Consider the following 12,807-nt stretch of genomic DNA (forward strand, 5'->3'; position numbering starts at 1 on the left):
GCCTGTTTGCATTATGATGCAGAACAGGCAAGGAAGAGGTTTTGCTTCTGCTTTGTGCTCAAAAATAAACTAGATGCGTAGTAATTTATGTTATCTTGTTTAACAGGGTGAATTCTAGTGGTTTTAACACTCTGTCGCCAGGATGCTCGGTGCAATTTGGGTTGGTGCAGACGAGGTGGAGTAAAGCCGAGCCTGTGGGGTGAGCAGCGCATGAGGAAACATGCACGGAAGCAGGCTGCAGATGGGCGAGATGAACAGGCTCCCCGGGCTGTGTCTGAGGAGGTAGGCCGCTTTAATGGCTCTTGGCAACGCCCCTGCTCTGACCCTCCTCGCGTGTGAGGAAAATCAAATCAATACACTGCTCTTCAAACCACGATGCTGCAACAGCAGCAGGGCATTGTGGCAGCCTTCGGCTCTTCAATTCATTAAGGCTTTTCAGTTCGCTGATCTCTGGATATCCATCCCTGCACCTCTGCTGAGGGGAACCCTGACTGCATCTTTAATTGGATTGCTTGAGCTCCCATGTACAGCCGTCTTCTTATAAGAAAGTATTAGGTAGGCAATTTTAAAGTGCTTTTGGATTTGCAGGCAGCTTTAACATTGATCTGAGAACTCTGTTGTATTCTCTGTGAACAGAGGAGAAGCCCCTGTTTAAAAGCCTGCTCTGTTTTAAATTTTGCTTGTCTTCTGTTTTTGTGGTTGGGCAGGGGGGATTTCTGGTTTTTCCTTCTTCTTCTTTTTTTTTTTTTTTCCTTAATGTGGTAGCTGATTTGTGCTTTTGGAAAAGGATATTCCCTCGCTGATCCCTCCCCTGTTCTGCAGAACAGCTATAACCGGTGCCATGCAGTTACTTTCAGTGTTGACGAACATCTGTTCAACTGTCTAACATATAGGGCAGGCTGCTCACTCTTTTATTCTTCTATTTTCTGGTGCTTACTCCAAAACTGCAGATCAGGACTCTCTACCCACTAAGTAAATTCTGCTTTGGTTCCAGAGATGGCTAACAGAGGACCAAGCTATGGCTTAAGCCGAGAAGTTCAGGAAAAGATTGAACAGAAATATGATCCGGAATTAGAGTCTAGGCTGGTGAACTGGATTATTGTACAGTGTGGAGAACAGATAGAGCACCCTCCTCCTGGAAGGCAACATTTTCAGACCTGGTTGATGGATGGAACAGTAAGTGTTTTGTCCAGTTATGTACTTGTGTGTGTTTGTATGTACAGTGTTCTTATTTTCTGTCTTCATCTAGCTAAATTGGTCTGAGCTTATGGTCAGTGCAGAAATGTATATCTTAGTATCTGATTTATCTCTTTTTGACCAGGAATCTTAATCTCGGAAGATAATTACTAGTGCACTGGGAACAGTACAGCACTTATGATTCTTATGAGTCATGCATATTATGTATGAGCATGATTCATTCCTTCAGCACCTTTTCTCATACAGTTAAATGAGATCTATTTTAAAATCAGATGAATACTTTTCTCTTTAAGAAATAACTGGTGTTGACAGGAAAAGGTGAAGAGATAATCCAATCCTTCAGATTTTCTGTATGTCATAACTGTTTATTTTGGGGAATAATTCTGTAGATAAACCATTGTATTCCATTGGTTTATTGAACAACAGGCAGATGCTGCTGTTTGCAGTGGGCTGTAAGAATAGGCTAATCATTGAATCTCTGCCAAAGTGACTTTAACAATATTTCAATTGACATTGCTTATTTTTTGGCTCGGGCATGTGGTTTCTTCTCTGTCAGTTGTTACGTAACCTTTACCAGTGATTGCTTTGTTGTTTCCAGCAGATTAGGATTTACGTGGTCTGGCTATTGCCATCAGTTGATGAAAGCTTTAATCCATTTCTGATATACTTTGATTATTATCAATTCACTTTTTTGTTTTTAATTGAAGAAATTATGTCCCTGACAGAAACTGGCCAGGTCAAAAACGTTTTGCAGCATCATTTCTTGTGCAGAAATTGCCTTCTAGTTTGGTGCCTGTTTTCTAATTTTGTTTCTGTATTTATCTCTCAGCTGTTATGCAAGTTAATAAACAGTTTACATCCAAAGGGAAATGAGCCCATTGCAAAGATCTCTGAATCAAAAATGGCTTTCAAGCAGATGGAACAAATTTCTCAGTTCTTAAAAGCTGCTGAAATCTACGGAGTAAGAACAACAGATATTTTCCAGACAGTGGATTTATGGGAAGGTAAAAATAATAAACTGGAAGTCAGCTTGCAGTCTTCATTTTACTTGCTTTGATGTTTTGTAATGGTGCATTTTGTCTAAGGCATATTCTCTAATGTAATTATCTTTTGTTTCTGTTTGCCTTACCTCATTACCATGTTCTTCTGGTGGTGCATTATCTCCTCTGAGGGATTTATATCGCCCTGAGGGCATAACGTAGCCTTTCCAATCTCATGTGTTATCCAAAAGCCCATAATTCTGATAGAAATCCACAGACCTAATAAAGCAAATGTTCCCTATGCTAATTATTTCCAAGTAAATAGCTCCTAATAGCAAATATGGAAAACCTTTATTTTCTGTTAGCAAGATTTTATTGCAGTTTTCAAATTATAAGCAAGGCTTAAATTAGAGCTATAAAATGCATTCCCAGGAGCATTTATGCTTCTGTGGATCTTATGAGGGCTCATTTATGACTAGCAAGAAGCAAAACTCACTGTTAACATCATGTTAGCTGAGAATCTCTTTAAGGATACAGTCTTTTTAGGGAAGTCACTATGGCAACAGCAAAAAAATTCAGAGTTCCCCTGTGGTTTTGCAGTAGCCCAGGTCAGGGCTATCTCCATCCCATGCTCGAAGTGGAAACTGCGTGTTCCAGCTCCTGAAGAGCTGAGTCACTTGTGCGTTTGTGTGGCTGGTTTTGCCCACTTCTGTGGTGATGCATCTCTTCCTGGTGCTCTCACCAAGTACACTGTATATCCTGCATCTCTCTGGATGAGGTGATGAAAAATGCTTTGTGTGAGGGCTCAAAGCAAGGACAGCTGCAGGGTAGTGAAAGGGTCAAAAATCTGCCACGAGAATGAAAGAGTGGAAAGAGGAAAGCCATCCATTGAGAAAGCTGGTCATATAGTTTGTGAAGGAACACACATGGAGCAAAAAAAGTGGGGTCAGTTTTCATAGACTGTCAGGATATGTGGAAGACATTACTCTTCTGAAAGACAGCTCAAGGAATGAAATACCAGGGGATTCTTTGCAGATGAGTTAGAAGGGAAGGATATACTGGAGTTACTGGGACCTGTAACGTTCTCAGAGTGCCAGATTTGCGTGACAAATCCTACCTTTGAGCATGAGGGCAGGTTTGCTTCTTCTAGTTCAGCCCTTAGGGTTTCATCCAAGCTACCTTTAGATATCTAGCTGATGCTGAAAGAGAAGCTCCATCTATCTTGTAAGGGATGATAATAGCTCATTTCAGATGCTGTTCTTTGCAGTCTTCTGCATCCCATAAGGGCTTCACACCATACAAATGAAAGTATGGTACGTTGATCTTCAGGATTTAAAGAACTTGCTTTGAAGACAAAAAGCTCCTAATGATGGTGGCTCTCTCCTCATTTGTCTTCTTTTCACACACCACCTTTTTGCAACAGAAATAAGGAAAAAAAGCTAGCAACTTCCAGAGGACAGGAAATCAAAACACAACCCACAACCTAAGAAGGAGACACACAAGACTTTTCTCCACTGTTATTTTAGGATTTCCCAAAACTCATCTATGTCTCCTCACTTTCCCACTCCCTTTTCATCCCTCCTGCTGCTCATTTCAGTGCTGAGATGAAACAGTATGTCTCTCCAGCAGTGAGTCACTGCAAGCTTTTTGTGTCTAACCGTAACTCTGACCTCTAGCATCTGTGCTGCTACAGGGCTGAACCGTCTGAACCTGGATGCATTAGCTGGACAAAAAGGACAGTCTTTTTTTCATTATTTCATAATTACAGCACTCCTAAGCTCCAGGCCATAACCTCTTTAGAAAGAGAGGAGATGTCAATGTGTGTTTACAGGGAAAGAAAAGTATGTGTGACTGAAAAACAGCTTTTCTCTGATGCTAATTGTTTTCCGAGAGCTTTTGCTTTGAAATTCTTAGTAATGATTAATGAAAATGTTTTAGGATGCAATCTGCTGTTGCCTGATTCAAACTCACTCAGTCCATCTGGTGCATTTTTCTTTATCTCTGCACCTTCTCAGTTCAGGAGAAGTATCGCCTCTCTTTTGGTCCTTTATTACATAAATGTACTGTGCGGAGTAGCTTTCCCTAATCCATGCCTAAGATACTATGTTTCACTGTTTTTTACAGATGCCTCCCTGGTGTATTTCCAGGCAGGCAAGAGGCAGCTGTACTTCTGGCTACTTGTTCAGCCTTTACAAAACAGCATTTCAGGGTATTCCTGCAGAGCAGTTCTCCGTCTTTGGGTTTGACCCTTCCCCTTTCTGGACCTGGAGAAGAAGTCTTCCCTGCCACCTTTCCCTTACCACAAGAAGTGACCAGCAGCCCCTTCCTCCTTGTACAGGCAGTGCCAGGATCCTCTATGTGGCTGTGCTATTCCAAGCATGCTGTAGAGGAGACTGAAGATGCAGAAGAAACACTGTCAGTGTGGGTCCCTGCAGCAGGATTTGGGGAGGCTGAAGCTGGGTGCTGGGCAGGTGGCCCACGTGGCTGTCAATGAGCAAGGACTGGAGCTGAGGCAAGGCACTGACCACAGTTTTCTGCAGTGCCAGAGTCAATCCTGACTTCAGAGAATGCAGATTATCCCTTCTGTCAGGTGGCTGCAGTGTTAGGTGACTTTCTCAGTAGATTTAAAATTTTCCACGGCCCTTTTGCACTGACCATCGAGCCCCTTGTGTCCTTTGCTGGAAGAAGGCAAATGTCACAAGACCACACAGATTTGGGATCTTCCCTCACCCGCAGCACCCCTCATATGCAGTCTCTGTAAAGCAGGGCCATGCCCATGGCTTTGTTTTGTCCCGGGGCGCTCAGCTCCCACTCGATCTGTTTTTCCCCTGCAGCATCTCCCACTCACCACTGCCAAATAAAGTGGAGCTGAGTGCAGAGCGTGGGGGGCTGCCAGATGGCTCCCCCAGCCCATCCTCATACTTCACTACCCACCTTTTGTTTCTTTTTTTTTTTCTCCTGTGCTTGCTGTCATTATTTGCCTCATTCACTTTTAAATCTGTCTTCACATCCCTCTTCATCCCAGTCACTGCACTCCTCGTTATACAGGAGGCATCCCAAGGACGTTGTATGCGGCATCTGCTACAGCATATGGTACATCTGCTGCTTTGGGGAGCTCAGGGTGCTTCTGCCTCGTGCTCCTCCATGTGCGCCTGTGGACCTGCCTGTGTAAGAGGTTGGCTCTTCAGCTGCCCTCTTAAGCAAGGACTCCATCTGATGCAGTTTGCATTAACATGAAATAGAGTAAAACGAGTATTCTGGATGGCTGACAATTTATTTTCAGAGCAAATGGTCCCCCTGCAGATAGGATCGCCATAAACTTTAATAGGCTGTGTGACAGCCACAGTTGGAAGCTGCTAGATGTTTTCAGCTTCAGGGTGTCTTCGTTACCTCAGCCAGTGTGTTACGCATCTAGGTTTGTGTGAACCAAAGCCCCGAGCTGCATCTGCCAATAACCAGGATGATGCATAGCACAAACGCAGAATGTGGAACACTCCAGCTTGTCTACAGCAATTTGCATTAATATTGGTCAGCTGGAGCTATTTCTGAAATCTGTTGTCATGATGATGTCTCTAGTATCTCATGTTTTAATGAATTACTTATCCCATGTAAAGAACTTCTAGTCAAAATCTGCTAACTAGGTACATGATTTTAAGAAAGAGGAAGAACTGGAACAGAAAGAAAGGGAGGGGAGTCACAGAAACACTTATGGAAGGATTTCAGAAGAAGGGAGAGACAAAAGACAGATTTTTCAACAATTTACCACCTCACACAATTGGAAATAAATGCTGTAACTTATAGTCTGTCTGGTCCTGATGTCTTTATGTTCCTTACCCTTTTTACTAAAAGTGGCAAAGTGCAGGGAAAGAACTAAGAAAAAAATGAGTGATCTTAATTTTTTTAAAATGTCTGTGTCTTTTTTTTTTTTTTTTTTTTTTTAATTCATTGAAGGAATCAACAAAAGCTGTTGACCAAAAAGGAAAATTCATTTATTATCTTAATTTTGGAAGGATAGACAGGAAAAGGGGATAACATTTCTCGATGCAAACCTCTATTGAAAATGAGCCTTATATTTCAAAGGAGTAAGGTGCCCTCTGGGAAACTGGGTGAATTTTCAGCTAGGTGAAAGGTGTGCCTCTAGGCAAGTGTTAGGCAAGTTCACCCTTCCCAATACTGATGGGATAAATTATCCCCTGGGAAGCTTTTCTCTCTCTGTTGTTAATGGGGGGAACCTAAATAACTAGTGGTGACCAGATTTATAACTTTTACTTGGCTAAAGACGAGATGAGCCCTAACTTTTTGAAATGAGGAATGACACGAGGTAACATAGGGAGGGAGAAAGTGGAAGGCTGGTGCACTGGAAAGCAGGAACTAAAGGTATGAAACTGCAGAGTGTCAGTTTTTGGCAGCCTGAGAATAAGAAGGATTTGGGAGGTGATTTGATGTTAAAATTGAGGAGGACTAGTAGAAGTTATCTGCACAGGTGCTCTGCAGGACTGCTGTGAGCTCTGTTGGCACAGGAACTGACTGGAAATCCCAGGGATTAAAAGGTGGGATCAGTCATACCAGTTTACAGGTGAAGAAACTGAGGCACAGCACAGTTATTTAACATATTGTTCTCCTTCACCTGTGTTTCACTGAGTATATTACTGTTCTTTGTACACCCAAGTGACCTCTTACGAGAAAATTTTGCCAAAAGGATTATATAGAAGGACTTAAAATAGTATGTGAGAAAGCATTAAAATAGCCAGAGGCCTGGAAATATCTGAATTGTTAGGTTTTATTTTAACACTGTCCCTTTGATGACTTTTAATAAGCTGTTGCATGCCAATACCTCAATTTCAGCAACTCTAAAGTGGCATTTATTATGCTGCTAATGCACTTCTTCAGGGGAGTTGAGGGAATTTGTTAATGAATCGGATGAAAGTGTTTATCAGTGTGCCAAACTATTTGTTGTGCAAGTATTTCTTATATTAATTTCCCTGTCTGGCTTTCTAGGGAAGGACATGGCAGCAGTGCAGAGAACCTTAATGGCTCTAGGCAGTTTGGCAGTCACCAAGGATGACGGCTGCTACAAGGGGGATCCATCCTGGTTTCACAGGTAAAATTCAAACCACAGCTTCCCAGAGCTGTCGTCACAAAGAATCTGGTAGTGTTGTATGCCTCTAGGCTTTAAGGCACACAGCAGCATCCTGCTGCGGGAACTTTTGTAGCATATCTCTCTTGTTGCATGAGAGGCCCACACTTGTTGCTGAAGAAGAGACATTATTTTCTTGTCCACTGACGTTATCCCTGACTCCCACTCCTTGGAAGGATAGCAGTGAAATTCAGCCACCAGTTTTGGTGACATTCATCTATTTAGCGGCTTCAGCTAATCCTCTATATCCATTCATGAAGAAAAGGGAATAAAAATGGCAGCAGCCATGCAAATGTGTGTGTCATAAGAGTAGCTGGTAGGAAAGGTATGCCTTTGCCTCACATCAGATAACAGATGGAAAGACTAATGAAGACAAGGCTGTCACAGATGTCAGCAAAGCCCCATATAGTGACCCCTTTACCGAGCAAAGAGACAGCATGAACCCTCTGTCTTTTTTTTTCATCAAACCAAAAATGATTTCATTTCCTTTTCATCTTTTTCCCTGGGGAGTACTACTTCTCTGTGAAGAATTCTCTACCTTGGCAAAGCTGTTTATTTGCTCTGAAAGTCCATTTGTTCTGGCTGAGAAGCAGGCAGAGGAAGAAAAGGAAATCCTCCCACAGTTAGCCCTCCTGCCCTACAGGCATATTATTGACATGAGATTCTGCCATCCGAGAGTATTTCTTGTGCCGAAATGTCTGAGGCATGTTAGCAAAAAGAGTGCTGGCTGCTCGTCTTCGGTTTCCTTGAATTTTCTGATGTCTAGATAGCTCAGCAAAAGCAAAACAAACTTCACTTGCTTGGTCTTAAACCTTGAGCTGGTTTCAACTGAGGCTAAGGAAGACTTGAATTTTAGGTGAATAACTGCAAACTCCTTTACATTCTTTATATGAAATTAGTTTAAATTAACTTAATACAGTCCACAGAGAGATTTGTATTTATTGAATATAATTGGGCTTAAAATTCAAATCCAGTTACAGGCTTTAATATAAACCAGACATGAAATCTCTATGACCCAGACAGGCTTATTTGTTTTATGTAACTAAAACAAAGTCTTACGTGGAAAAATCAATTTTCATCTGGACTCTAAATTGTAGGTGGGAACAGTTTTCATTGGCATAAAGGAAGATGTGATCATCTCCTTTCTCCCCTAGCTGTCTGTCCTGCCCGTGCTGCTTGGATAGCCAACCCACATCTATCGCAGCCCCTGAAATAGAATTTTACAGCCACTGCCTGAAGGAAAACTGATGTTATTTCTATAAGGAAATAACATATGGCAGATCAGGAGCTGTTTTCTCTGTAGCTTACCCATCCCTTCAGGCAGATCAACCTCCCTCACTGCCACCCGGTGTTAGTCATAAGTCAGGGCTTTCAGGCCTATTCTTAATTGCCTTAAAATAAACCAAAAGAAGTCAAGATTAAACGGAATGAGAGCACCCATCTACGGTGACTGGAGTACCATCACATTTGAGCTGAGCCATTTAACTTTCCATCACCAGTCTCTCACACACCCAGTCCCACCAGGCCTGGTTCCCCCATTCTTGTGTGCTCCAGCGAGGTCCATGGCCCTGCGGCTGTTTGTTGTCTTGCGGTTTGGCGGCCACGAGCACTGGTGCAAAGTTGGCAGGAAAAGCTAACAGATCTACACGGTGGGCTGAGTTTGCAGCAAGGGTGCTGCCAGGTGATGGCAGACAGGCCAAACAGAACCTGGAAAAGGGGAGACATGGAGGAGAATAGACTTGCCCTCGCCAATTTTTCTACATCTCTGTTAAGGCCATTTTTACCAACCTAAAAGCAAATAATAAGTACATTTTGTTATCTGTAAGACTATCATATACTAAATGTGGTGCTTATGATGCTAACCTAACAAGATAAGATCCAAACTAGGTATGTAATCAACTTGTATTTGCATATCCAGACCTCGCTTTGGTCTCTCTTTCAATTTCTGCTTTGCAGTTCTCATTGTTTTTCCTGTTCAGTGTTAACTTTCCAATTTTCTGTGAAATTACACCACAACAGAGCTGAAAATTCTGGGAGGAATAATAAAAAACCAGAATGCATTCCTGGGATTTTAATTAAAATAAAGGCAGATACAATGAACCTGAGATTCAATTAGGTAATGGGAGTAGTTCTAATAACATCCTCTCTTGGAGATCCTGGCAGTAGTTCAGTGTCTGTGTAAAGATTCTGGAAAAGAAATTAAGCAGCAGTGAGAAGGGGTTACATGAAGTTCTGCGTGCCTTCTGGCATGCTTTCTGTCAGGAGCTGTGTGATCCTGTGATGAGCTTCTCCAAGTCCTTGTGTTAGTCTGTAACACTGGAGACCCATTCTGAAAAATGACAGGTCAGTACTGGTTTTCTGTGGCCCATTCTGGTTTGCTGCATTTCCATGCAAATGTGGGCTCTTCTGCAAAGTCCTGAACACCCTGAGTCTGGCAAAGAGTTTAAGTGCTTTTTTGGACTCGAGCCAGGGTGCTCAGCACAGTGCAGGATCAGACCCTCACAGAGAGGATCATGTTGATAGTTTTCAATCACAGTAGGCACCTAATCTAGTGTTCTCATCTAGTGGTGGGCTGCGGAGGAAAGGGGAATTGTAACGCAATGCCATATTGCAGGGTAACCTGATCACAGGACAGACACAGCAGGCAGAAAGATTGTACCTGGGTGGGAGTCAAGTCTGGTTGATTGAAAGGCGCTCTCAGTTTTGGGCTCTGCTGATTCTTACAGCTTATTTGGCAGCAACAGACTGATCTTTCTCCCTTGTAGATGACTTATATAAATAAAAAATTAAGATGAGCAGCTTCTTGCAAGGCCACAGAGTACAAACTTTCGTGTTTCTTCTTAACTGCCACTTTTGCCCTCGGTGCTATTTTCAGGGGAAAGTCTCTTTTTAAACTGCAATGAAGGTTCATTGACCCGAAGGGCTTTTGAGACCAGGGAGACCAAACAAAAGTGGTCAGTATGTTTTGACAGAAGATAAAAAACTGTCCTATAGTTCAGACACAGGTGCAAAGGGCAAAGTCTATTGCTTAGAGGAAAGATCTGGAAATGGCAACAGAGCAGCTGTTCTGTCCTGCAGGCAACCATCATCCACTCAGTAAAAATGAGCAAGTCACTTCTCTGTCCCATTGTTTCTCTGGGTACATTCAGCTCTTATTTACTCGACTGAGTTAAATTATACCAATTTGTACGGTTGCTCTAGATGGATATTAACTTGTATTACAGCACAGTAAGTGCCTCATTGATCAGATCCCATGGACTACAGCTTTTAAGGGCTATAGGGCTTAACACAAATTAATCCTATCATGAGTGTTATATACACTACTACATAAATATTTTACCTGTCATAGCTGCTGGGAACGTCCCTTGTAGTTAAGGAATAAGCGCTACTGTGGAAGTCTGAAGTGTTGTACGTTTGACTAGAGCATTACTTCCAACTGCAGGAGAGCAATTAGCCCAGCCAGTATTGCCTAGCCCATGGGATGGTGGAAATGAAATACTGCATTACAGGGGACACATCTGTTAACAAAAGCCAATTTTATGTTGCTTTTCATGATCCTCTGGGCATATGCAGAATGACAGTATGGTTTTTTGTGTGCATCTGGACAGGAAAGCACAGCAGAATCGACGAGGATTTTCAGAAGAGCAGCTCCGTCAGGGACAGAACGTAATAGGCCTTCAGATGGGCAGCAACAAAGGAGCATCACAGTCGGGTATGACAGGCTATGGGATGCCAAGACAGATTATCTAAAAGCATCTCTGTCTGTAAAGAAAACACTCCTTCTGCAGCATGGTCTGTTTAAAAAAAAAAAAAAAAAGAAAAATTAAAAAAAAAGCTCATTAGTTCCCTTTCTGCCTGGTTTTTAATAGGTAGTACTCCCTAAGGTTCGGGGTATTTTTGTTTTGGTTTGTTTTATTTGCAGCTGCAAGAGTTCATCTAGGAACTTGGTTTTTCGTGGTGGTGTGTGTCAGTTCACAGCACGTGCGCACTGCTGCCTCCTACTTTTCACTTCTGAACTATGCAACGACAATTATTCTGTATTAATTTATTTGCAAAGTGTTATCTTTCATATTTGTCTCACACTGCACTTGTATTTCAACCAGTAACCTCATTCTTCAATTCAGTGATTATATTGTTTGACCAAGAATAAAGGCAAATTAAAGACACCTTGCAGACTCGTTATTTAAAGGCAGTAAAAGCAAGCAGAACAAACAACCATATGATACAGTGTTGAGGGGTTAAATGTTTTGAGTGATCGGTTTAATCTCCAATTCAGAGCCTTTTCTGAGTGACTTCTTGCTTTAGTTCCATGCAGTCTGTGTTACATGTTCAATTTAATGTTTGTCTAAAAGTACACTCAATGTATTTTCCTAAAAAGAAGAAGATATATATTATCTGCTGACTCTGATGCATGTAGTCTCACCCAGTTGAGCTTGTATTTCCCTTGACCTAGCAGGCTGGGTTGACTCCAGCTGGATGCCCACACAGCTGCTCACTCCCTCCCCTGTTGAGGAGGCAAGAAGACTTGTGGATAGAGATAAAATAAATGTAATAGGGAAAGCGAAAGCTTTATGTGAAAGCAAAGCAAAATAAGGAATTTATTCACTTTTACCCATTGGCAGGCAAACATTTAGCCATGTCTGGAAAGCAGGGCCTCGGCATGCATGATGGTTACTTGGGAAGGTAAATGCTGTCACTACTCATGTCCCCTTTTCCTTGAGCTTTTGTTGCTGACCACAACACTATATGTATGGGATAACCCTTTGGTCAATTTGTGTCAGCTGTCCCAGCTGTGTGCCCTCCCAGCTTCTTGCCCACCCCCAGCGCTGGGGGCAGAATGAGAACAGGAGAAGGCTCTGACACTGTGCAGGCACTGTTTAGCAACAGCAACCACACTGGTGTGTTATCAACACTGCTTTAGTCACAAATCCAAAGCACAGCACCCTGCAGGCTGCTGGGGAGAAGGTTAACTCCGTCCCAACCAGACTTTGTACACCCAGCAGCAGGTGAGCCTCCAAACCCAGGGAAGTTTTCACCATGAAAGGACAATCTGGCAGACAGAGGTGAGAGCAGGCTTTACCTTGTGAGAACTGATATTATATATAAAAATAATTTTTAAAAAATCTGCAAAACAAGTTGTATTTTAAATGCAAAGGAAGAAAGAGAAGAAAAGTGCCAGAATGCTTCTGACCTGGAAAACACCCATAGTTCAAATTCAAATAATCTGTTATGCTTGCCTGTGATGGGCTGTGAAAGTGTCTGGTGGTTCATTTTTGGACAGTTTGCTGGAGAGTCAATAGCAGAACTGCTTGCTGACATAGTCACCTGATTGCAGAAGCTCACCAGAGCAGGTTCACCTGCTGGTGAGCGCAGGTCACCTCACAGCTGTGCAGCACAGAGAGTCAAGGGATATACCCTGTCTTCTCAGCAGGGTTTTCTTCCTGTTGTTGAGCATCTCTGCCAGCTTCACTTGCAAAACCCAGTTGCTTCCTC

At 42.5% G+C, this 12,807-nt stretch overlaps 1 protein-coding gene across 2 annotated transcripts; it reads left to right on the forward strand.

Moving 5' to 3' along the window:
- Window positions 1-256: 256 nt before the first annotated feature.
- Window positions 257-11,480, forward strand: TAGLN3 (transgelin 3). 2 transcript variants are annotated; one of them, XM_065849401.2, is made up of 5 exons: window positions 257-555; window positions 995-1,176; window positions 2,027-2,201; window positions 7,176-7,278; window positions 10,923-11,480. In XM_065849401.2, the coding sequence occupies exons 2-5, from the start codon at window positions 997-999 to the stop codon at window positions 11,062-11,064; spliced, it is 600 nt and encodes a 199-aa protein (XP_065705473.1). In that variant the 5' UTR covers window positions 257-555; window positions 995-996; the 3' UTR covers window positions 11,065-11,480. The 2 variants fall into 2 exon arrangements, with proteins under 2 accessions (XP_065705473.1, XP_065705482.1); XM_065849410.2 differs by lacking the exon at window positions 257-555 and having other exon boundaries at window positions 834-1,176.
- The last annotated feature ends 1,327 nt before the right edge of the window (window positions 11,481-12,807 follow it).

Source organism: Patagioenas fasciata, chromosome 1 (genome assembly GCF_037038585.1).
Source record: "Patagioenas fasciata isolate bPatFas1 chromosome 1, bPatFas1.hap1, whole genome shotgun sequence".
Classification (NCBI taxonomy): Eukaryota; Metazoa; Chordata; class Aves; order Columbiformes; family Columbidae; genus Patagioenas; species Patagioenas fasciata.